Source organism: Nannobrachium achirus (assembly GCF_963921795.1).
Source record: "Nannobrachium achirus genome assembly, chromosome: 24".
Classification (NCBI taxonomy): Eukaryota; Metazoa; Chordata; class Actinopteri; order Myctophiformes; family Myctophidae; genus Nannobrachium; species Nannobrachium achirus.
In genome coordinates this window covers 30101666-30128228 of record NC_137831.1, presented here as the reverse complement: position 1 = coordinate 30128228, position 26563 = coordinate 30101666, and the positions used below count along the sequence as shown (strand labels likewise).

The 26563-nt window shown below is 42.9% G+C and overlaps 1 protein-coding gene across 1 annotated transcript in view; it reads left to right on the top strand.

Annotated features, from left to right (window-relative positions):
- lrrfip1b (leucine rich repeat (in FLII) interacting protein 1b) overlaps positions 1–25758 on the top strand; it is a 96074-nt gene extending 70316 nt beyond the window's left edge. Inside the window, exons 7-19 of the mRNA XM_080720681.1 lie at positions 1796–1873; positions 3702–3737; positions 4552–4677; positions 6041–6211; positions 8097–8189; positions 9757–9849; positions 11439–11531; positions 13235–13373; positions 18848–18897; positions 20062–20170; positions 22501–22580; positions 23000–23104; positions 23456–25758. Of these exons, the coding sequence (XP_080576807.1) occupies positions 1796–1873; positions 3702–3737; positions 4552–4677; positions 6041–6211; positions 8097–8189; positions 9757–9849; positions 11439–11531; positions 13235–13373; positions 18848–18897; positions 20062–20170; positions 22501–22580; positions 23000–23104; positions 23456–23566 (1284 nt within the window). The 3' untranslated portion in view covers positions 23567–25758. The remainder of the gene's footprint in view (positions 1–1795; positions 1874–3701; positions 3738–4551; positions 4678–6040; positions 6212–8096; positions 8190–9756; positions 9850–11438; positions 11532–13234; positions 13374–18847; positions 18898–20061; positions 20171–22500; positions 22581–22999; positions 23105–23455) is intronic.
- Positions 25759–26563: the final 805 nt, after the last annotated feature.

The following is a 26563-nucleotide window of genomic DNA, read 5'->3' as shown; positions in this document are numbered from 1 at the left end:
AGTTCTAATATTTCTATAATTGCTAAAAAAAACTATACAATCATTTGGGCATAAAGAATATGTTCAATGATAAATGTAGGGCTGATAATGACATACGTGATATGGCATGTTCAAATCATGTAATCAAAAAGTTAATTTTGAGCCCTGATAATGGTGATTATTATTATAGTTTTGTATGGTTTTGACATAATCACGTTTGCCATAATAAGGTAGCTTTACAACAAATGGTACAAAAATGGTAATAAAAATACATTATGCGCATAATATATATTAATAATATTCGGCTATTCGGTATTCGGTTTTCGGCGGAATGTTTCCACTATTCGCTATTCGGTTTCGGCCAAGAATTTTGCTTTCGGCACATCCCTAAAAAGTACCCTGACGGTTTCCCCATCCGCTGCCATTCATTTGGGTCCCCAACCAGTGCCATGCATTCGGGTCCCCATCCGGAATCAATAGGGGTAAATTTACAATATTATTTATTTTTTGTCTTAGGTATGCGACACACACAACATCTTTTCAGACTGCAGTCCAAATATACATCAATTTGGGGGACCTTGACATGTGAATGTTTGGGAACCACACTGGTGTGGAATACATACTATAGTATGTGTAATGTATGTGTGCAGAATACATCTGCTCATGCATGAATGCATGCAATTATGGACGGTGTGATTGTGGAGATGTACACGCCAAAGGCTAATATTCTTTGTGTCTGCATGCAGTGCCTCCTTCATGATGCAATACTTTGGCTCATGCATGAATGCATGTCATTTTGCAGAGCAGTGTCTAGCAGCAAAATGCTTCTGCTCTGTGCATGTGTATCAGGGTCGTTATAGTTTGAATTTTTTGTCATAGTTTTTTCTTTTTTTCATATTTTTTATTCTGTTACTGACCTTTTGTTGCTTGTGTTTTTCACTGACATATTGGGCACTTACACACGTCGTCGGTGTCCCAGCGGTGTGTGATACAGGTTTTGCTGTAGTTTTGTCCTGTCCGCATGGAATGGTGACTAGATCGTTGAACACGTCCGGACAGATAGATAACACAGGCACCGCTCGTCAGACAGGAGAATGCAGGCAGACCCCGTTTCTACAGAATAAAAGTAGCTTATTGGGGAACTGAGTTGCACTTGCAAGGACGTCCTGTAAGAATCTACTAGTCATATCTGACCTCACCTCAGGCGGTGAAGGCTCCTGCCGTATTCTTTTGGTTTGGTTAAGGAGTTGTAAACCGTGCCTCTGTATCAGGCCCGATAATACCTTTTTTTTAGGGTGCTAAGCGCTCCTAGGTCTGGCTTTGTACTGTATGTAGGTCCCTGCGTCCGTACGAGTGTCCGCATGAGCACAGAACTCCATGCACGTATGTCGTGTTTGATACCATGCATCGCTATGACGTCACTATGATGTCAGCCGTGACCAAATACAGAGTTCCATGTCAGTCTAGCCAAAACAAAATACGAATGTGCCCAAATATGGATGTTTTTTTCCCCCATTATTTTAGATACAAGGAGTTTTAGACATCTTTAGGGACTTGTGTGTGTGTGTGTGTGTGTGTGTGTGTGTGTGTGTGTGTGTGTGTGTGTGTGTGTGTGTGTGTGTGTGTGTGTGTGTGTGTGTGTGTGTGTGTGTGTGTGTGTGTGTGTGTGTGTGTGTGTGCGCACAGCAGGTGGATGATGGGTCAGAAATAATGCATTTCCCCCTTTTTTGTTCCCCTTTTCTGAAGTAAAACTATTTACTAACTTTCTTAACACTGACTCTCCTCTCTTCCTCCTCTCCTCTCTGCTTGCCTTCAGCCTTCAGACTACAGTGGCTTTCTGGGCTCCAGCTCACGGGCCTCATCCAGGGCCAGTTCGGCCCGGGCCAGCCCTGTGGTGAGCACCTCTTATCGAGTCACTGCTTCTAATGCCTCCCGTAGGGATGGGGCGATCATTTATCGTGAAAAAGAAAATCACTCACAATAATAATTGTGGAGATTTCACTCTCTACCAAATCTCTTCGCCAAAAGATTGCCGATCTACAAGCTCACACAGAAGCTGTTGTGAGCTTGAAGATCGGCTATCTTTTGGCAAATGTTCTGCCCCAGGATAATGGATGTTGGGGGTAGTTAGATTATCTTGAACATATTGTAAATTGAAATTTCTTTGGTCTCAATAATCGTGACATGAAATGTTCATATCGTCCCATCCATTCCCTAGTCCCTGCCTCTAGTGAGTCAGCTCTCCTACGATACCAGCATCAATACAGCATGAATTGTGGACAAAATCCTATCCAATGATGACAAAATATTCTAAGTCTTGGGTCTGAAAATGATGAAAAGCTCCACCGGCTGTCTGTCCGTCCGTCTGTCACATCACGTCACACTCTTATCTCCGGCACCGTTGCCCCTATCCATGCCAAACTTTGCACACACACTCCTTTGCTAGCAAACCACAACCTCCAGCCCTGATTTCTCACTTGGCCGCGCCACCATGAGGCCATGCGAAACACATTTTTGGACACTGCTCCTACAGATTTTGCCCAAAAATCACGCAAAGCGGTACACCGTATTTCTAAAGTCATGTCATCAACATGGATCTGTCCCATTTCCCATATTCCCTCCTGATTAGCTACAATTGCCTTCTAACGTTTGTGTATCCGACCTGATGGTCGCTTATCTCCCGATTAGGGAGTATTACTGGTATATAAGGTGTATCTTTGTACAAGTTGGTTTGGTTTGGTTTACTCCGCTCCGGTCACACAGTTTGATTCCCATCTGGAGAGACCTGCTGTGTCGCGAGGTCTTCTCCACTCTCTGCCCTTGCTTAATTTCCTGTCTCTCTACACTTTACTCTCTTAAATAAAAGCAACGAAAAAAAAGAACAAACAAACCTTAAACTCAAACAGTGATGATGGTGGACATGTGACATGTTTCTGTTCATTTGTGTCGTCATTGTATGTTTTGATTTGTTCACTATAGTCACTGTCATTGATTGAATGATGAAACCATGCACAATGCTGTGTGATATGGCATTGTGGGCTGCCATAGAAAAAAGGTTTCTGATGCCACCTGGTGGCCATGTGTTGCAACTGGAAACTGGAGGAAACATGCTTACCAGAGAGTGCCATAAAAGAGATAAATGATGGGAATGCAGGGGCGGCAGTGGCTCAGGAGGTAGAGCGGGCCGCTTGGGAACCGGAAGGTTTCCAGTTCGATCCCGGGCTCCCCCAGAGTTAGTGTTGAAGTGTCCTTGAGCAAGACGCTGAACCCCTAACTGCTCCCGATGAGCAGGCATGTGGCTTGGCAAGGTTTCCTCCGCCATCGGTGTGTGAATGTCTACTGAATAGGTGAATGTAATGCACAACTACAGTATGTAAAGCACCTTGGATAAAGACGTTATATAAACGCACCGTTTACCATTTATTTCCATTTAAATGAGAAAGACCATGGCCTGTTTTTATTATTAAATTAAACCTAAATAATTGAAGGAATAAACCTTATGCTTTAGGATGTTTCACCTGTTTTTTTCCCCCAACCTTACAGCATGTGATCCATTCATTTGTCTTTGTTCATGTCTTTGATTGTCTGCAACAACGTCATCAGAATGTAAAGTGAACATCCTTTACCCTTGGTCGTGACCATACCTTCCATTAAGCGTGTGTTTGATCATGAGGTATTGCATCAATCAGTCAATTATTAAAATTATGTTCATTCATTTCCAGGTGGAAGAGAGGCCTGACAGGGACTTTGTGGACAAAGTAAGTGTTTTATGGTCAAAGACTTCTCTCCACTAACTGTATGGACTTCATGCCAAAAACAAGTGTTAATTAAACTAATTTAACCCATTTAGACCTAGAAAGCATCTGTGCCACTTTACAGTTTAACCATTATTTTATACTTTGACTTTTCAAAAATAGCAGATGGACGCTATGAGCTTGTAGATCTGCTATTTTTGAAAACCATGAATCATGAATTTTTTATTCAAATCTTTGGTTCTGGGGGGGTCCCTGGAACAAAATATTTTGGGATGGGGGTCCGTGGCCAAATACAATATAATTCTGGGGATCCTGGATTTAAAAAAAACATTGAGCACCTCTGACATAGAAACATAGATTATTCAGAAAACCGTTTAGAAGACACTTCCTCAGCGGTGGCCCCAGTGGTTAGCGCTTCGCCTCACAGCTAGAAGGTCCTGGGTTCGATTCCCACCGGGGGACGCTGTGGGCGCTGGGGGCGTGTTCCTCCCTCCGCGTCATCAGTGCCCACACCCTAGGTGGGGTTGGCAATAGGGCCTTTCTGTGTGGAGTTTGCATGTTCTCCCTGTATCTCCTAGCGTAGATGCCCTCACAAAAACATGCAGTAGTCCTGGTTCCCCTAGCCAGCCAGGTGCTCCCCAATTCCTCTGGCGCAGCAGGGAGAGAGCGGAAACCAGGTAGTTGGGACTGGGTGAGAAAATGGGTTGCAAAACCGTGGGAGAAAATATAAGGAATATAAATATAAGAAAAAGAAAAAAAAAGACACTTCCAAGAACTACTTCACTCTTGTGTTGTGTGTGTTCCTCCACCCGTGCAGGGCTCCAGGACGGCCTCCACCCTGTCTGCTGCCACACTGGCCTCGCTGGGCGCCCCGTCGTCCCGAAGGGGCAGCTGTGACACCTCCTTCTCAGTGGAGACGGAGGCCTCCATAAGGGACATCAAGGCACGACATTTCTCTGTCCTTTTAATAGAATCGTCGCCGTCGGGCAGAAACCTCCCATCTGCTATCTTTGATCATACTACAGTGTCACCACAAAAGCATCTAAATCACTAGAGATGCAAGCTCGAAACGCGGCGTGTAGAGATGTGTTTTGAGCTTGCAGATCTTGCGTTGTGCTTTCAGAATTTGAATCTGAAAAGTATCAGTTTTGGACATGAGGCTTTCCATCTGACAGAGACGATATCCTGATTCCTGTCCCATCTTAGCCCCATATACTGTAGAACTTCACCCTCTGCTGGCGATCTGTTGTTAGCTCCGTGGTGAGGTCCTATGGAACCATCCACCCGCTGTCGAGGAACGGCTCCACAGCGACGGGGGGAACCCCTTTCGCGGACATCTATACTATAATTTTGCGAATGTCTGAGTGAGTGAGTGAGTGAGTGAGTGTCTGTCTGTCTGTCTGTCTGTCTGTCTGTCTGTCTGTCTGAAACAGCGTTTCTCCTCAGTGACTGGAGCAATTGATCTGAAATCGCATCACCATTAGCATATGAACACACCTAACATAACTGTGAAGCCCGTTTGTCACTTTCACAAATCGTATACTGTATATTAGCATTTTTATGGTGTATCTACTATCTATTCTGCATCTAGCATGAGGCACATCTATTCTGCATCTAGCATGAGGCAAAATGTTTAACCAGCTCTGTGTGTGTGTGTGTGTGTGTGTGTGTGTGTGTGTGTGTGTGCAGGCAGGCGGGTGTGTGTGCAGGCGGGTGGGCGGGCGGGCTGGGGGGGGGGGGGGGGGACAGTATCGCTGTAGCCATTAAACGAAACGGGTTTCTTACATTTATGCTCCTACATCATGCAAGCACCAGTTAAAGTCACTTTCCATCCCTCATATACTGTATGCACAGTGCACATCCCATAACCCACACACTGCACATCATTTTGGAGCTCATATCTTTGAACGGGTAAGGGCTAGTAAATCCAAAAAACAAGTTCCATGCTCGCAGAGTACGGTTTTCCTTAGACCCGCTCAAGAAAAGTATAAACAGTTTAAATTGCTTATTTAATCAGCCTGCCATGTTTTCCCTTTCAACCCAGAAACCCCCCTCTATATGGGGCTAGGCCGATCTAAAGGCCAATAGATGCATGCACCTTCGGGTTCGGACAGCAGGCTTTCCGAATTAGTTTACAGATTTCTGAAGAAAATGTAGGAGTTAATGTAGGAAAAGGGAACAAGGGGGATATTTACCCGCGACCCATAAAAAATGTGTCCGCGACCCACAAATGCCACCATTAGTGGGTCGCACATTTGTATGGGTCTTGACTCTAAATCCTCCCGTGTCCGCCCTCCCCGTCCCAGGACTCCCTGGTGGAGTCGGAGGAGAAGTACCGCAAGGCCATGGTGTCCAACGCCCAGCTGCACAACGAGAAGTCCAACCTCATGTACCAGGTGGACACGCTGAAGGAGGCGCTCGGCGAGCTGGAGGAGCAGCTGTGGGAGGCGCGGCGGGAGCACGGCGACACGACCAAGGTGAGAGGGGGGCGGGAGGGGGGGGCCCCACACCCTCATGGGTGGTTGTTATATGGTCGCTCTCGGGCAGAAACCTCGTATCTCCGAGTTTCAAATTTGTATGTTTTTTGGTGAACTAAAGCCCTGTTTCATCATACAAGACGGTCAAGCAGAACTAGTGAAAATAGCCGATCTACAAGCACACAACGCCTCGCGGTGCGAGGCGTTGTGTGCTTGTAGATCTGCTATTTTCGCTAGTTTAAATATTTTTTTTAAATGATGAATACTAAACAAACGGTTTTGGACATACAAGGTTTCCACCCGACAACAACGATAAGGTGCTAAACATGAGTATAATGCAGGGGTAATCTCTTGCCCCGATAAATACCTTAACCGGTCGAAACATCGGACCACGCCGGTTGGAGCACGGCGACAAGACCAAGGTGAGAGGGGAGTGGGAGGGGGGGGCCCCACCAGTGTTGATTTCGTCGACTAAAACTATGACGAAAAATGTTCGTCGACTGCGTTTTTCTCACTGACGAAAACGGAATAAAAACTAAACAAAAACTAAGCTGTGGTGACTAAAACTAAGACTAAATATATTGACAATTTCGTCAACAAAATAAAAACTAGACTAAAACGTTAGGGAGGGACTAGTGGAGAAGAGAGTCATTTTATGTTTGGTTGCTCTCAGGTGTTGCGTACTGAAAATAGCCGATCTACAAGCTCACACGCTCACAACGAGCTTGTAGATCTGCTATTTTCAGCACGCAACCAAGTGTAAAATCAGTCATTACGATGCCATCAAGGCCTGCCAAAATACATTTTAGTTGACTAAATCAACAGTAGATTTAGTCGCCTAGAAAAACGTAATAATATTTAGTCGACTAAAACTAAGACTAAAACTAATACTTTTCTGCTGACTAAATTATGACTAAAACTAAATGACATTTTATTCAAAAGACTATGACTAAAACTAAATCAAAATTTGCTGTCAAAAACAACAATGGGCCCCACACCCTCATGGGTGGTTGTTATATGGTCACTGTCGGGCAGAAACCTCGTATCTCCGAGTTTCACATTTTTATGTTTTTTGGTGAAGTGAAGTCCTTTTTCATCATACAAGACGGTCGTGCAGAACTAGTGAAAATAGCCGATCTACAAGCACACAACGCCTTGCGGTGCGAGGCGTTAGATCGGTTGTAGATCGGCTATTTTTGCTAGTTTAAATCATTTTTAAAACGATGAATACAAAATGAACGGTTTTGGACATACAAGGTTTCCACCCGACAACAACGATATGGAGAACCAATCGTTTCAAACATGAATATAATGCAGGGGTAATCTCTTGCCCCATGATGATGACCTTAACTGGTCGAAAAACATATTGGTTTTATAGAATAAAATGCGTTTGAACTCCTCTCCTCCACATTTTTGAGAGCTCGGATGTCTTCTTTTTTTAATAGTGTTTATTCCCGACGATTTTCTCTGTAATGCAGGGGTCTATTTATTTATTTTTCCATAGGCCGAAGACACCTTAGCTGTGAGAGAGAGAGAGAGAGAGAGAGAGATATGAAATGGGGACGCCGCACTACATTGTATAAATGTAGGGGTGCAATCGAACTAATCAATTTGATGATTTTTTTGTCCTTTCGCTTTGCCTTGTTTGTCGAGCTCACAACGCGATGCAACACATCCCCCAGTTTATAAATTAGATCTACTAGCTACTACTAGAACTACTAGCTTTATACAAAATATAATTTTAATTATTTTGTGGGGGACAACAGACAAATGCATTGATTCGGAATTCAAATGTTTGAGAAAGACCCTTATTTAGACACTGTGGATTATGTTTGGTAAAACGTGCCATTTCATCCATGATCTGTCCTCTGGTCTGTGCACGTAGGAGTTTGAGAGGGAGAGACACGCCCACAGTGTCCTGCAGTTCCAGTTCAAGGAGATGAGAGAAACGCTGAAACAGAGCGAAGAGCTGCTCACCGTGAGTGTTGTGACCTATGCACCGCACTTGTCTGGAAGCCACCACGCAATTTATGCTATGTCACACATGTTCCAGGTCACACAACACTGAGAAACACGTTCCCTCCATTTCCCTGGAGAGGGAAAAACAACCCAGTCGTTGTGCCTTCTTCCAAAAGCGTTTATACCCCGTCACCTGTTGTCTGTAGCCAATCGGACCTTTTTATACCCTGTCACCTGTTGTCTGTAGCCAATAAGGGAAGGTCTTTGAGTCTGAAGTTGGCGCAAAGATCCTTGATCCTTGTAAACTAAACTAACCTAAACTAAAGCTTGATCTTCTTGACATGATAGCCCATTCCAGATCTTGCCAAATGGTATAAACTTCTGGTCTGCTGAGTGGTCACCCCACGTGAATCTCGTAAACATCCGTTTGTCATTGTTGCCATATCTAGACCATTAGTTAAATGCCCAACAATTACACTTTGGCAATGCTATTATTCAAATCCCCTCTCAAAAGGCACAATCAAAAGCATGCATATTTTTTAGTGAAGTTGCAAAATTCACAAATCACCAAATCTGCAGAGGGCTTTATATATAATTTTCTTTGCAATGGCAGGTTCGTCTGGTTTCCAGGTTAAGGCAGTCACACTATAGCTGTTTTCGCTTGGAAATCGCAAAAGGCTGCTGTTGCGCTCAGAGGCAACGTGCACACAACACAGTTGCAGTGTTGTGCTGTGCACAACCCCATGCCTGCAAGTCCATGTTGGCCAACATAATTTATTTTTTAGCCTTCTTTTTTTCACAGTGTTATTGAGAACAAAGCTTATAAACATACAGTAACAGTGAAAGGTCAAAGTATGTTGCCAACATATCACACACGTAGTATTCCGAGGAGGGAACAAAATCACACTTACTGTACTAATGCAGTGCCATGCAGCAGCATTTTTAAAGCTACAATCCGGGATTCGGTTTAATGGATAAAACGTTATGTAGTTGGAGGTGGTCTGCCTGCTCTTCCATTGGGAACTTTCAACCCCTGGTGTCGGGTAGGACACCTGCGCGTCGACAATGTCAATAAAGTTATTCGAAGCAGACCGGTTTGTGCCGCCATCTTTTCTTTTACCTCTCTCCATTCATGGCCAACGTACATAACACGTATGCATTCTAGCTTCGATGCATTCTGTTTCTAGACTAATACACTCACATGCTTACACTGTAAACCAGTGGTTCTCAAAGTGGATTCCAGGGACTCCACGTTCCTTTATGGGGGTATAAATTGACCCTTTGAAGTCTGTAATTCTGACAGTGTACAAATGGAACGGGTCCATTTGGTTCCATTTGTACACTGTCAGAGTTAAGGTAAGACTTTGACATTTAAAAGTTTGAGAACCACTGCTGTAAACTACCATACATTGGGGGTTTGCAGTGTAGACTTTGCTCACACAACTATCACTGCTCTTCCTGCTTTTACTTCTCTTCTCTTTTTTTTCTGTTCTTTTCTTCCTTCCCTGCTTACTTCCTTCCTTCCTTCCGCCTTTCCTTCCTGCCTCCTCCTCCCTGGCCTCCTCATCATGGCGGTGGTGGATCAGGAGGTGGGTGAGTTGCGGCTGAAGGGGGTCAGCACTGCCAGGGAGATCTCAGACCTGCAGGAGAACCTGGAGTGGAAGGAGAAAAGAATCGGGGTATACGCGATTAACGCCACTCTGCTACTTCACACCAGTGGTTCTCAACCTTTTCAGGCCGCGACCCCCCAAATAATCATATTTTAACTGGGGACCCTCCACCCTGACGAGCACTAAGAGTTGAGGCCATTACATTTTGTCTGGTTCTATTGTGAAAATAACAGATCTACGTGTTCACAACGCCTCGCAACACAATTTCTCCCTCTAATATTTGACACATTTGGCCAATGTTAAATTTTTAGAGGTATCAAAAAGTCCTTCAATTGTCACTTTAGAAATGTGCAGATACCCTCCATACATTTAAACTTTATGTTGGTTTGTTTACTGTTGAGAGAGAAGACAATGTTGCACATTGAGGGTCCTGACCCACAGGTTGAGAACCACTGCTTTACACCACTGTTGTCATGTTTGAACAACAGAACATCAGTTACTCAAGCAATGTACTTAGAGTACTTACAATTTTGAGGTCCAATTTCCAATACTTTTACTTCTACTCCACAACATCTCGGAGCCAAATATTGTACTTTTGCTCCACGGCATTTATTTGAAAACTTTAGTTACTAGTTACTTTGCTGGTTATTATTCAAATGCAGCCGATCTGTTTTCACTAGTTTGGGTCTTTTAGGTCTTGACCTGAAAAGTTTGGGAACCACCCCCAAAAAGGGGTTCCCGTCTTGAAACCCCAAAAGGGGTTCCCGTCCTAAATGGGTTAAGGCATTTGCTCACAAATTTCTGCGCCGAGTCCGAATTTGTTCATAGTCGTACAATATTGAATATTGTTTGTGTTTTCCGTAGGGGTGTAACGATATAGTAACTGTATCGAAATATCGTTTTTAACTTAAAAGATCAAAGTATATCGAAATGAAAATAGCTAAAATCGAATCGTATCATTTTATTTTGTATCGTATCGAATCGGGGGTGCAAAGAATCAATTGTATCGATACTACCTACTTGTGCATTGTATTTAGCATTTTTAAGAAGAAAAAAATAAAAGGAGGGGTTAAATTACTTTTCCTTTCCATATAGCTACACTGGTCTATGGATAAATGTGTGTAATCTCTGGGTTCATGTCAAGGTGCAGGTTTGTCAATATACAATGACCATGTATTTGGCAGATAATCACTGTGTTTACTTATTTATATCCATAATAATACATGTTTCCCTCAAAAACCTGCACTATCCACACCTTTCACACAGATTAAATTTCTTTGCTAAATAGTTACTATATCGATTTTAAATCATTGAATCGAATCGAATCGTATCGTATCACCATGAATGAACCAATATCGTCCATGAATCGTATCGTCAACCATGTATCGTGATATGTATCGAATCGCTATTAAAATGTATCGTTACACCCCTAGTTTTCCGCATGGAAATGCTGCTATCTAACCATCTGTGGCGCTAAAAAGAAGTCCATGCAAGTCTATTTCTTACATAAAACACTGACCTCTAATTTTCCTGCACATTCTCCACTGTAACATCTCTATTGCTTCTAGCTTTAACCTTGGTGAACTCACGCATTTTCCTTCCTCTCCTGTCCACTAACCCCTGTCTTGACCTCTTGCTGCGTGCGGGGGACCCCTCAGGCCTTAGAGAGGCAGAGGGACTTCTCGGACATTGTACGGATCGAGCGCGACCGTTTCAGGGACGAGGTGGTCCGACTCAGGGAGGCGCTCAAGGTACGCGGCGGGGTCGAGGTTTGCGGTCCACGCCAACTCAACTTTGGCTGTGTGTACTGTCTTTCTAAAGCCATATTGGAGACAACATATTGGAGAGTCACAGATTTCATTGATTGTTAAAATAGTGCCGTGGTAAAGGAAAGGTATTGTGATTGAACGGGGGAGCTTTGGAAATCGACTGTTTCGTCTTTATCTCTACTTGACCCATCTTCTTCATGCTTTTTGAGCCAATTTGTCCTGTTTTCATCATCTTTATCAGTTGTTTGATTGTGTAAATGACACTAAATCGTGACATAAAAATTGTAAACTTGATAATGCTTTCTCCAACTACAAGTGTCTCCAGCTTGTGTCTTCATTTTGTAATGTCAATTGTTTTCAAAGTGGGTCCCCAGGGACCCCCAGGGGTCCTTGAGGGGGTTCCAGGGTTTCCCCAGCAAAATGTGTTATGGCATCAAAAGTCAGTCATTTTAACCCTATTTAGTAATTTGGCTATTCAAAAATAGCCGATCCCACAAGCCCAACGTCACAACGCCTTATGAGCTTGTAGATCGGCTATTTTTGAATGTTTTTTTTACACAAATCTTGACTTAAGTCCACAAAATATTTTCAGATGGGGGTCCACAACATCAATTCGGGAGTCCTTATTATGAATTATTTTCAGGACCACTGAGCATTTAACCCATTTTCAACCGTATCTTCCATATAATTGGTCCTCACTAAGATGGCACAGTTGTCGACTCACTCTGTACCCACTACACGTTGACAAAAAGGCTGTGGCACTCTGTACTCTGTACTGTGGCACTCTGTGTCTCCAAGCTATTCCAAACTTTCCCTTCCTGGAAAGAAGTAGAAATAGAACCCAGAATAGAACCCATTGTTCTTGTGTTAAAAAAGCTGGTGCTATTTATGAGTTAATTGTGGGCTCGCTTTAGCCAGCACCCTTAGTTGTCCCATTCACATTCTTTGGCACCTAAAACTAGTCTTGTTTTCTTAGCTACAAATTTGTAGGAGCTGTTTGCACCGCTCAAATAAATAAATAAATAAAAACACATGTTATTGGGGCGTCTGCTGGCCTACCGGTCCAGGCGCATACCACATGAGCTCAGTGTAGCCTGACAGTGTGTCGCTGGTTCGAGTCCCGATCCCGACTGCCTTTGCTGCGTGTCACTCACCATCTCTCTCCCCGTTTCCTGTCAGTCTAGTGTCCTATCAACGAAGGCATGAAAAGCCCCAAAACATATTAACAAATACTAATAATAATAATAATAATTAACCGATAATTAATCTTCTAAATCAGTGTTTCTCAAAGTGGATTCCAGGGACTCTGTGGGTTCCTTTAGGGGGGTCTAAATTGACCCATACAAGTCTGTAACTCTGACAGTGTACAAATGGAACCAAATGGACCCTAACGGGTCCATTTGGTTCCATTTGTACACTGTCAAGAATTAAGGGGAGACCTGGAAACGTAAAAGTTTGAGAAACATGTTCTAAATTAACCGATCCTGCCTGCCAATTAAGTCACTGTTTGCCAGGTTTCTGAACTGTCCACAGCCTTCCTCTGACACACAGAGAGAGTAGACAGAAATGGTGCCATCTCATAATGAGCATGAGTGAGACTGAGGACCAATATCTGAACACAAGGTTGAAAATGGGTGAAGTGGTCCTTTAACTTACCGAGTTGTCTGTGCTCTCTCCGGAAACAGAAGAACGGAATCGTGCTGTCTCCTGAGGTGACGACCAATGGGGAGACAGGACAGAGGGACGCTGACGATGACATCAGTGCAGATTCCGCCTCCCGATTGGCTCAGGAGTCGCCTCACGTTGGAGCAGAGAGCATGCTGGGTAAGAGAGCCATACTTTTGCTACCTCATTATGCTGGTTATGTGTGTATAATGTCTTTATCAAATGAAGAGTTTTGGTGTGAGCTTGTAGATCGGCAATTGTTGGTGAGGAGATATGTTGTAGATGGGAAAAAAAGTACAGAGCCAATTTAATTTGTTAAAGGTAGGGTAAGTGATTTACTTTTGGTTAAAATAGCTCTATATTGTGATACTAGTATAGAGTGTTAACAGGAGTATTCAGAAAAAATAGAGAACTCAGACAGGATACCGATTAAACTAGTGGAATTGGAAGTGATGACACAAAGAAATGAGAAGAAAAAACAATTGGAACTGGAACACTATAAAAATTAGGTTGTCACTGTCGGGCAGAAACCTCGTATCTCCAAGTTTCAAATTTGTAATTTTTTTTGCAAAGCAAAGCCCTGCTTCATCATAGAAGGCCGTCGCACAAAAGTAGTGAAAACAGCCGATCTACAAGCACACAACGCCTTGTGGTGCGAGGCGTTGTGTGCTTGCAGATCGGCTGTTTTCACTAGTTTACAAAGTACAAAACAAACGGTTTTGTACATACAAGGTTTCCACCCGACAACGGCGATATGTACCATTTTGGCAATACAATCTTTTAGTTCTGTATATGTTTCAATGCAATTCTCCTGCTTTGCCATACTATATTTCCTTTTTTCTTTGATAAAGGTTTAGTTTGTCGTGTGATCAAGTGGATAAAGTGCATGAATTTAGACTCTTCCTCGGGTGTGAGGTTTTGAAAATCGACAGCCAACCTGTAAGACTTCATCACGTGGTTTCATACTTCTCCTGTGATGGACAGAATGATTCCTCTCGTCCAGTCTCTTGACCTATAATTCCCAGGGACGCAATCATGTGTTTCTTTTTAACCCATTCAGAACGGGTACACATTTTGTGTATCATTATTTTATGCTTTAACTATTGAAAAATAGCAGATATACAAGCTCACAGCACGGCACCAAGTGCCGCGCTGCGAGCTTGTAGATCTGCTATTTTTGAAAAATCGTGAAAATTTGAATTTTGACCCGATTCTATAAGTGTCTTTTGAATCCTTCTAAGATTTTTTGAAAAACCTATGTTTCTATGTCAGCAATCTGGCTAAACGTCGTCAAAGAAAAGGTCCTTTTCACTTAACTGGAGCTCAGTTTGTCTGTTCTTGAGAGACTACTATGTCAATGGTTCTCAAACCTTTTCATGTGAAGGACCCCCAAAATGATATGTATTTGGCCACGGACCCCCATCTCAAAATATTTATTTCCAGGGACCCCCCCCAGAAGCAAAATTTGAGTTACAAACGTTCGCTTTGAAAATACATATTTGCACACATTTTCATGAATTTTTCAAAAATAGCAGATCTACAAGCTCGCAGCGCGGCACTTGGTGCCGCGCTGTGAGCTTGTATATCTGCTATTTTTCACTGGTTAAAGCATTCAATAATTCTAGGCCTAAATGGGTTAAACAATTCAGTTCCTCATATTCAACCTTGATTGTCCGTCTCCACCTAATGATTCTACTTGTCTTCAATGTTATCCTGGTGCTCCTTCAGGGAGAGCGAAAGAAAGGCGCGGCTTTGGCGGAAACAATACAACACACCCGGAGGAGCACGCGTTGTATCGCCCACAGAGGATGCAGTCGGAAACAAAATGGCCTATCAGAAATGAGGGCGGGAGGAGGAATCGGTATCAGGGCGTTGAGAGGAGTCCGAACAGGACAGTCAGAAATAAAAGCAGAAACGAGCAACCTTTAACTAGGCAGGAGGAGACGGAACACGGTCTTGATGTCGAACCCACCAGAGTCGAGGAGATGGGAGCAGATGAGTTTTCCTCGTGCGACGAGGCTGTGGTGCTGAATGAATCTGAATGTGATGATTGGGAAGTTGTGTCTGTTGTAGAAGCAGGGTGTGGAGAACAGAAAGGCATTGCTCTTTATGCCACAGCCAATGTGTCAAAGTGTAGTACTATTGGTGATCAAACATCAAAAGGTGAGATCATGTTTGGTGACAAACTGGCCATGAAAGAATGCGGAGGCTCTGAAAGCATAAACTCGAATGAACAGAACGGCAGAAGACTTCTCACAGTTGTTGCAAACGAGAAGGCAACCGCACACATCTATACGAATGCACCACGTCATGGAATGGTTTACCCTCGAAGGCTCCAGAACCAACAACAAACGAGTGGGCAAAGCCAAACGTATGTCCCCCTGCAATACACCACCCATGGCAACAAGCAAGTCGATCACTTTATCGGTGCATCTGGTGGGCAAACCGTTGCAAACAAACCAACGATTGCAGATCGTGTTCCATGTTGGTCAGAAAAGGATAAGTACATATATGAGACTGAAGAAGAGGCCTTTCAGACTTTGCAAAAGCCATGGCAGCATGATGGAGAAAGTCAAGAAAAACATAATGAACAGGCAAAAACACGGAAGTTGGCAACCTCATTGTTCAGCCCTGAAGGAATGTGCAGAGACCGGAGTGGATTGGAAGAGACTCATAGAGGGTTTATGGAACAGCAACACATCGACAACAATGTATCCTCAGAAGTCCTAGACTCTAGAATTCTCACCTCAGTCCACCAGTGGTTAACTGACTTGCGGACTGTGGAGAATGTTTCTGATAGGATCTGGCAAGAACCTGTTCATGGTACTGCTTGGGTCAGGAACCGTCTGGCGAAGACAGTTGATGAGATGGCCTTTCCGGACCCGGTGACGACGCCAGAACAGCGACAGCGGGTAGAGCGCACGGCGACAGGCGAGTCAACCAGTCGGGTGGTTGAGCAGCCAACGGTCGGCGACATGGAGAGTTGTGAGGAGGCCCGGCCTCTAGACGAGCAGGAAGAGCAACCAGTGGCACGGGAGGGACAAAGGCTCGGACAGGACGGACAACCAGAGGCTGTAGTTAAAGAGATGAATGTCCCTTGTACGGAATGCCGCAGTTTGGCTACAAAAAAAGGAAACAAAAAATGTTGCATTTTATAGTAAAGAATTTGTATTGTAACTTTCCTCTTCTATCCCGGATTTGAACCCGGTTTCCTGCACTGATTCCTTTTTTTTTCATGCTTGCTCAGGGGATAAATTGAGTCTAAAATGACCTTTGACACAATCTAAATGTCTCAATAGAAGAGCAAGGAGACAAAATACAACCACGCCAATTGCATAAGTTTTCTTCTTTTTACATTTCATTAATAAAAAGAAGTTACATGCTATTTTAATGTGAGATGAAGTTGAAAATGTTTAGTAAAAATATATATTGTGATATGGTGAATGAATAATAATTAAATAATGTGAATGTACTCTCTAGAAATAAGGGGCCTTCCAATTTACAGCGATACATGTATTTGCAGAAATGAATGCAAGGTTACACATTTTCCTTTGGTAGCTGTCTCCACATTTGAAGTTGCCAATTAGACAGAGGGGAGGGTATCGGCCTAATGTCAAGACATGATGACATAAGGGGACATAATCCTCCCAAGTGGGACACGTCTGTAACATGACGATAATGTAAGAAAGCCCCCCTGTTTTTCTTACATTTCCAACACAAAAAAAAAATATATATATATATATACATTTCCAGGTGCATAGCATTCAATTTTACTGGAGTATAATATGTTCTATGTGAGATAATAAATGGCAAAGGTGTGTCTCAGATTGTATGATTCAAAATGTATGCTTGACCATATCTTTACCCACTCCTCATCATCTATGTTTTCTTGAAGATCTGTTTCACATTTTGCTTTTGTGGACAAAGTATTGCATGGAAAAGCTTCTATCAGACCATGATACAATTTAGACAATACTTTAGTTGGTTTTCCCATTTGTCTCAAGATCCTCTCTTGCATTTTCCATATACTGTCAATGAATAAATAATTTATGTCACTTAAATGTCAAATGTTTTATGCTCTACTTTTATATAGAAATAATGAATGAACAGAAAATGATTTATCTTCTGACTACATTTTGATAGGTTCACCTCTAAAACAGACCTTTTCAGACCGTATATTTTAATGTATTATAATCAATCTAGTAATCCATTGTAGCGTGCCTTGATCATTTAAGATTATGGTCTTTAAGCATTGTGGAATAATTGATTGTCTTTAATACTTTTTGAATCAATAAACTTGATATTTAAACTGTGGAGAGAATATTGTGTTTTGACGTTATTTCTCATATAACCCTGATTCTATGTGACATAATTGCCGGAGGACTTTAAACATAAATGTGTCACGGTCAAATCATCATTGTCAGTCAGGTATCAAGAGTAATTTTCTCAAGCCATAATGTGAGATAGTGATCAGCCAACAGAATCCCATTTTCTTCCTCTAAAATAGTCATCACTGAGCTGTGATGTCCCAAAAGATGATTTTACCCTCATGACCGCTATTCTGGTGGTCATGTCATAATAGGCGAACATTCTGGAAAATAGCTGATTTACGTTGTGAGCTTGTGGATCATTGATCTTCAGTTAAGACAGGGGTCAAGAACCCCTTAGCTGTGAGTTTGTTGTATAAAATGATGCTGCAGATTAAACGTTTTCATAGATTTCATAGATGGCCTCATAGACGTGACGTCAGTGTTGTGTAAACAGTGTTATATTTTCTATTGACGTTGGAGTCATGTTAATGTGTATTTTAACCACTTAACTTGCTTGCTGCCAAGCATTAAAATCTTCAAATGCTTCCATTGCCAGAAATCTTTAGATTCTTACCTTTTAATGTGCACGATGTGCACGGGTCATGCACGGAGGATGCACCACACGTGTGCACACCATTCACAGCTTTTCAAACAAAAAATCATCTTGGAAATCCGTTCAGGCATTCAAAAGATATATAGGCTATAGTCAGTGTTTTCTTCAAATGTAGACAAACATGGCTTCCATGGGCTGTTCTGGGAGTCAAACATGCATTTTCGCAATCATGCCGAAACCGGAAGTAGGAAGTAAGGAGAGTAGGGAGAGCAAAAAAACTGCCAACTCGGGAAACTCGGGCTTGGCACAGCTATACACAAACTCGGGGTTGGCACCATAAGTGTTACACATTCAAACCCTAAACATGATTTTGGCTCTGTACTTGGTCTGCTCTTATATCCCTCTACAGCAAACCTCTTTGCTGAAATAGCAGATCTACAAGTTCGCAACAGATCGTGTTGCCATGCATTGTGAGCTTGTCAAAATATGTGTTGTTTTTCAGTGTATGTTTCCCAGACTATGGGAAGCTCAAATGGTTCATGTAAAAATAAAAATGTAAAAATATTTGGCGCCCCCCCCTTTAGTAATCTTTAACTGAAAACTTTACTCAATTCCTTCTCTCTTCATTAATTATAATCTATTCTTTGTGTTACATTCTGTTTAATTTAATACTGTAGCAAAGTAAGTCTTACTCATTGCATTTCAGGCATTCCGTTTAAGTCCTTTTAAATGCTGTAGAAAAGGTTTAACCTCTCTCTGTTTTGTTGCAGAGCTGCGACTAAGGAAGCTGGTTGACGAGAGAGAAAGTCTAATGGATCAGGTGAGGTGGATGTCATGACATTGTTAAAGTAAAGCCTTCCCAAACATACATTTTTGTCCATCCCAATTAATTGTTTGTGTGTATGCTTGTGTGGATAGATATGAGCGTGTGTGTGTGTGTGTGTGTGTGTGTGTGTGTGTGTGTGTGTGTGTGTGTGTGTGTGTGTGTGTGTGTGTGTGTGTGTGTGTGTGTGTGTGTGTGTGTGTGTGTGTGTGTGTGTGTGTGTGTGTGTGTGTGTGTGTGTGTGTGTGTGTGTGCACATGCTGTATTTATATAGACTACTAGACTACTGTAGATTCTGTCAACAAAATTATTACGGTAATTAGTCAACTAAAACTAGACTAATAGTATAGAAGGCATTTGAGGTGACTAAAATATGACAAAATTAAACAGAATTCTATTCAAAAGACTAAAACTAAATCAAAAATTGCAGTCAAAATATAGGGGGCATGGTGGCGCAGTGGTTAGCGCTTCGCCTCACAGCTAGAAGGTCCTGGGTTTGATTCCCGCCGGGGGACGCTGTGGGTGCTGGGGGCGTGTTTCTCCCTCCGTGTCATCAGCGCCCACACCCTAGGTGGGGTCGGCGATAGGGCCTTTCTGTGTGGAGTTTGCATGTTCTCCCCGTGTCTCCTAGGGTTGATACCCTCACAAAAACATGCAGTAATCCTGGTCTCAATAATGCCTCCCCCTGGCCAGCCAGGGCGCCTGATGGAGGGGAAAGGAACTGGTTGGAATAACGTGTTCCTTCCACGCGCTACGTCCATCCCAGGGAAATCCCCCCCTGTCAGGTGAAAAGAAACAACTTGGACTACTCATGCATTGAAGGAAGCATGAGGTCAGTCCGTTGTCTCCCCAGGCGTGGCAGAGGGAGAGCAGAGCCCAGGATTACATAGGCAATTGGCACAGGGTGAAAATGGGTTACAAAATCGTGGGATAAAAATTATATAAAAAGAATTGCAGTCAAAATCAACGCTAGCCTACGCTTGTAGTGTGATCAAGTAGTTGGGTTCTATGTGAGCAGCAAACCTAAGGCAGGAAGATGTTCAAACTGTATGCTGTACCGCAGTATTCGTTTACTTTTCAACAGTATTCAACAATATTCAACAGTGTCATAGCATATTGCATGTTGTGCAGCGCTAATGTATACTTTGTGTGTGTGCGTAGGTGCGCCGGATGAAGTCTCAGCTGGAACAGCGTAACGGGACGGATGGATCCAATCCAGAGGAGGAGCGAGTGGAGAATGGCATGGATCCACATCTACTGGACCTGCAGAGTGAGTCTCACAACACGACACCTAAACTGCCGAAATCCTCACTGCCACACAACACCTGTAGTGGGAAATATCAAGTGGCTGATTTGTGCTTTAAGCCTTCCATACTGCTTAATTGTTTTAAAGGAGTAGTTCACCCCCAAAATGTCTTTTTTTCTATTGATTACTCACGCCATGGAGAGTAGAGTTCAATAATATGTTTTGGTTTTTGTCACATTCCTAAGACAAAAATTAGATTCAAGTACATTAACCCCATTGATTCCGGATGGGGACCTGTTTCGAAACGGGTCCCCATCCGGAACGAATGGGGGTAAATTTATTGTTATCACATTTTTGTCTTAGGAATGCGACAAAAAACTAAAAAAATATTATTGAACTCTTGTCTCCATGGCGTGACTAATCAATAGAAAAAAAGTCATTTTGGGGGTGAACTACTCCTTTAAGTCCTCCTCTTAATCGGGGAAGGGGCAAGGTGGGACGCATTGTAGGGGAATATCAATGGCTCTGGCCTGCCTACGACCAACTACTTTTATGTGAATTACTGCCTGTTGTTTTATCCTAGCTGTACAAATGCCTTTTAAATCGGTAGTTCTCACACATTAAAGATTTTGCTAAAATGTAAAACAATAGATGTACAAGCTCGCAGCTGTCAGCTCTCTCTCTCTCATACGCACACACATTTACACACAACCACACACGCAGAAGAGTCAAGATGGCAAAGAGCTATACGGAGTGTGGAATGGGTGGGTGCAGGTCTAGATTTAGGCCTAAAATTATTGAATGCTTTAACCAGTGAAAAATAGCAGATATACAAGCTCACAGCGCGGCACCGAGTGCCGCGCTGCGAGCTTGTGGATCTGCTATTTTTGAAAAAATCGTGACAATTTGAATTTTGACCCGATTCTATGAGTGTCTTTTGAATCCTTCTAAGGTTTTTTGAAAAACCTATGTTTCTATGTCAGCAATCTGGCCAGCCATCGTCAAAGAAAAGGTCCTTTTCACTTTAACTGGAGCTCAGTTAGTCTGTTCTTGAGAGACTACTATGTCAGTGGTTCTCAAACTTTTTCATGTGAAGGACCCCCAAAATGATATTTATTTGGCCACGGACCTCCATCTCAAAATATTTAGTTCCAGGGACCCACCCAGAAGCAACATTTGAGTTACAATCGTTCGCTTTGAAAATACATACATTCAAAGATTTGCACACATTTTCACGACTTTAAAAAAATAGCAGATCTACAAGCTTGTATATCTGCTATTTTTCACTGGTTAAAGCATTCAATAATCCTAGGCCTAAATGGGTTAAAATATGATAACAATAGAACACTATGAATGACCAACAACATAAATGATCCTGGTGTGTATGGACCTGGGTTAACTACTTTCCCAGGTGTTTTGCCCAGACGGACATGGTATTGAGGTTATAATTTCGGTGAGGTTAGGTTTAAGGTTAGGGTTAGGCATAGTTTTTGTGAGGTTGGGGTTAGCTTTAGGCATTAGTTTTAGCAAGGTTAAATGATAGGGTTTCGAGTTTTTAGACGCTATCAAGGCGAAACACCTGGGAAAGAGGGAGTCCCGTATGGACCTGTAGGCTTGAGGTTAGAGCATAGACTGTATAAAAGATATGGACAAAGCGAAGCCATTGGTTTCTATGCAGTGCAAATTACACATTTTGGGTCCTTGGCATGGGTGTTGCCATCATAGATTGTAAACGCACCAGAGGATGCTATTGGCTGCCAACGGTCACATGCAACCGTAGGGATACATGGGAGAATGTGGTCGGAGCCTCCCGAAATACAGCACACGAAGAAGAACACAGCCCGCTGGTATCAGTTTAGTTGGCCACGCCCCCCGCAACTTTATCATCAATTTTAACATAAATGGGACGTTATTTTCACAAAGCGCATGTCATCGTGATTGAAAGGCAATTTTTAACTTGCGATAGGAACCATAAAATATGTATGAAATGTTAATTAAGGTTAGAAAACGAAAGGGGAAAATGAATGGGGTCCAATGGAGAAAAAATCTTTTTGCGATCGGCCGGGGGGGAAAACAGCACAACTAGCGGCCAATCATGGAAAGTTTTAGTTCCGTATTGGGCTCATTTTAAATTGGCGGAACTATGCCCCTGGGTTAGAGACACTCTCAGAGTTACAGGCCTGAAAAGGGTCCATTTGGAACCCCCTCAAGGAACCCTGGACCCCACTTTGGGAACCTCTGCTGTACAGAGAACTTTGTAAAGAATCCTGATGTAACCTGGCCCCTGTTGCCAGTCATATGCTGGTTAATAATCATATATGGACATGATTTCTTTTTTCTTCTATTTTCACCAGGAGACGCCAACAGACAGATCTCTGATCTTAAATTTAAACTGGTGAAATCAGAACAGGAAGTCACTGCTTTAGAACAAAATGTAAGTACTGTGTTTGAGGTTCATTGAGATTATGTACAAATCATTCAGATTAAATCATCATATTATATTCAATCATTTCATTCAGAATAAATCATCATCACAATCATTGCATTCAGATCAAATAATCATTGTTATTCAGATTACCGGTAAATCATCCTTCAGATTAAATTGTCATTAGGTTTTCTGCAGAATATGTATTACACTTATCTACAACGGCACATTATGAGTCCACTGTTGCTAGTGGTTCTCAAACATTTTATTTGCAAGGACCCCCATAACTCTTTATGTGTTTCTGGTAATATCAGTGTCCGCTCATTGTGTACTGTATGTCCAAGGCAAAAGTGGAATTTTGACAAAAAATATATCCACCACGGGCCTGCATGTCGATGACCCCTGCTCACGGTTGATGTCTTGTGCAGATCATACGGTTGGAGGGTCAGGTGACGCGCTACAAGTCTGCCTCTGAGAACGCGGAGAAGGTTGAAGACGAGCTCAAAGTGGAGAAGCGGAAGTTGCAACGAGAGGTAGGACCAAATGCCGCCCGACAGGACCTAGTGAATACACTCTCCTACTCTAGCTCTTATCCTAAGGAGAAAAGTATCTCATATAACATTGAATGACAGACGAATAGAACACATAACACAACATAAAATAAAAAAAAGACATTCTAAATGTAACATTCTAAAAATTAACAGTGTAATTCAGGGGTGCCGTGGCGTGGATCAAAAAAAGTTATTTACAGGGGTGCCCTGAGTCAAAAACATTTGAAAACCCCTGGTATAGTTAACGCCTCTAGTGTGTGTGTGTGTGGGGGGGGGGTGCTCCTTATTTTTGCATTAATCCATTCTCTCTCCCTCCATCCACTCTCTCTCCAGCTGAGGTCGGCTCTGGACCGAATAGACGAACTGGAAGCGAGCAACAACCATCTCTCCAAGAGACTGGAGAAGATGAAAGCCAACCGCAATGCCCTGCTCGCCCAGCAGTGACGCCTCCTTCCTGGGAAGGACTCTTGACAAACCCTCCCTCTCTTCCTCCAGCCGGCGTCCCTGATGGTCCTTGCCGGACCCTCCCTCCCCTGAACTTTGAACGCTCCAAAAATAACATTACAGCTGAAAACAAACAAAAGGCTTACGACGCATAATCTCCGCGATACAATTATACGGTTTTCTCAACGTTGGGGCCATCTGTGGGACCACTAGTCGGTCCAGGTCTGTACAAACGCCGTGTACAAATGGAACCCTTTACGCGTCCGTTCTGGTGCCATTTGTACGCTCTCAGAGTTAAATTAACACTGAGGATTTTACAGCGTGTAAGCTTGAGGTCCCGGAGATGAAAAAACATCAGCGAATGATCAGTCCGTGGTCTAATGGATACTGTATCAAACTGGGGGGTCCTTGACATTTTAAAAAGGATCAAAATCGCTGAACTAAACCATACTGGTTTAGTTACATACAGTACTGGATCTGCACTGTAGAATATCCTCTGTGTTTATTTATTAATGTATGAATCGAGTTTAAAGGGGGGCATTTTGGGCCGCTGGTGGTCCCCGGAGCGAACGTTGTGAAACCAGTAACAATATAACAACGATAACACCACAAGTCATAACCACACATGTTAGCCATGCCGCGTTATGGACGATTCTGCTACCGTATATCCCAGTGACTTGACAATCGACCAGAGCGGTTGGTGGAGGTGGTCTGTTTCTGGACTGTGGAGAAACAGAAGGACACATGTGCACACAACACACACACACACACACACACACACACACACACACACACACACACACACACAAAGACTACATCTGTAGCGATTGTTGTAAACTGCATTGGGGGCCAAATGGGCGGAGGTTGCCTTTCAACTTTGCAATGCTCATCGTGTGGTGAAACCAACCCACCCATACCCATGTTAAGCACATGTTGTTAAAACGTGTATTTGCAAATACTTGCAGATGTGGGAAAATGCAGGAAGGAGACGGCAGAGGGAAGCCACGCAGACCCGCTTTGTCCCAACACGCAAGCGTTTTGAGCTTGTAGGTCAGCTACTGTCGCATATCATTTGTTTATAATGTTTGAACACCCTTCCAGCGTAAGTGATTATAGTATCTGAAAAACATTTAAAAAAAGGATTCTAGACAACGTGAGTGGCAGAAAAGTTATTTTTTTTTTTTGTCAATCACAGGAGGACGGCATTCATTTCTCAATCAATTTATTACATACAAGTGCACTCTCCGAGTCATGAGGGGTCCGTGGCCAATTGCATACCAAAGTGGGGGTCCTTGAATATGTATGTTTTTTTTTTTTTTTTTTTTTTTTTTTTTTATAGTTTGGGAACCACTGTGGTAAGCCGGACACCATGGCGGTCAAAACAAAACACATTATTTGGTATGGCCAAAAGGCCTGCTTGTGCCCACCTCACTCGCTCTGTGCTACTACCTGTTTTTGAACACTAGATCACTAGACTAGTCTGTCTGTTGTGATACATTCCAGACAGACTGGCCGGTCAATTCTGTCTTCCTTGTTTGGGTTATTTCCTTTGCAGTTTTACTCTTAATGCAGAGTCGTTCCAGGGACCCATATCCCTCACATATCGCCAAAAACGTCCTGTTCCATCTTGGGTGGTCTTACGTTTCCATTGTTCATTTTCTGGCTGGAGTCATGATTGGGTATCGAACGCAAACGTTGATTCCATGCTGATCTACAGCATACGATTCTCATTCTAAGGATTTAGACGATGTTGAAAGGTTTTAAAATGTGTCGCGATGTAGGATTCTTTAAACGGGACCTCCTGACCAATTTTTATTTATGAATACGGGTCCGTGCAACTTAGGGATGTTACACAAACACGACTACTCCGTTTTACTCAACACAGGAAGGCTTGGATGTTAAGAAAGAGTGTTTTATCTGAAAGGAGTATTCCACTGAGGCTTGGCATTTGTTTTTCATATTCGTCTCTGGTTCGGAGAAGCGTAACATGTTAACCGAATCAGGAAACTCAAGCTTATTTTCTTGTATCTTTATGTGTTTTGTTTTGTTTTTGTTGGGAACGGTGCTTACCATGGCACTTGGGAAAATTATTTCACGAGCCTGTCGATGTCAGATTATTTTGTCCTATTATTATTATTGGGGGGGGGGCTGGTTTATAATTGTCATTCAATAAACATGAGAGTTTAATTTCACAGTTTGAAAATGTTACTTAATGATTGAAAATGTTACTTAATGATTGCTGGCAAGTGCATTATGCATTCCTATTATCTGCTGAAACCCCAGCAGCGGTATTGCGCGGAAAGCTTTCGCTTGAAAGTAGCCGATCGACAAGCTCACACCGTGACGCGTGGCGAAAGCTTTCCCACAATAACAGAAAACGGAAAAGACGCTCGTGTAGAGCCCTGAGGGTTTCCGCACAACCATGTGGGGTTTAAGCGGTCAATGCCGTGGGTCATGGAGGGACCTCTGCTTTTGAACTAACTGTTTGGAGAAGATAATTCTTTCTTTTTGTTTGTTTTGTATCGACAGAGGAGCGCTTGTGTGTGTGTTCTCTTTGTAAAAATGGATACGTAACATTAATGACATGACAGAGAAGACAACGCGACAAAAAGAAGGAAAAAGCATCAGCTGTTTTAAATAACGTATCGCAATAACATTATTGTTTTTGCTTTTGAATGTATCAGTCGCTGCCCTGAATCGTGGGGCAGCCCTGCAAGAGATGTCACGAAAACGGACAAAAGAGGGAATCCAGTGATAGTATCAGCTATACTTCTCCTTGGCCCTCGCGGGAGACTCGAGCGCCCGTGCGTGCAGGTGGGAAAAGTACACGCCGACGCCAGGACGCGCTCTCTTCGGAGTTGACGAGGCTTTACTTTGCGTTTGCTTTTTCTTTTGGTTTCACGATCTTATGTGTGGACACGCAAAAAGCTCATCGGAAGCACTGTGCAATACTTCTGTCTTTTGTGTGTGCGTGCACGCGTGTGTGTGTGCATGTGT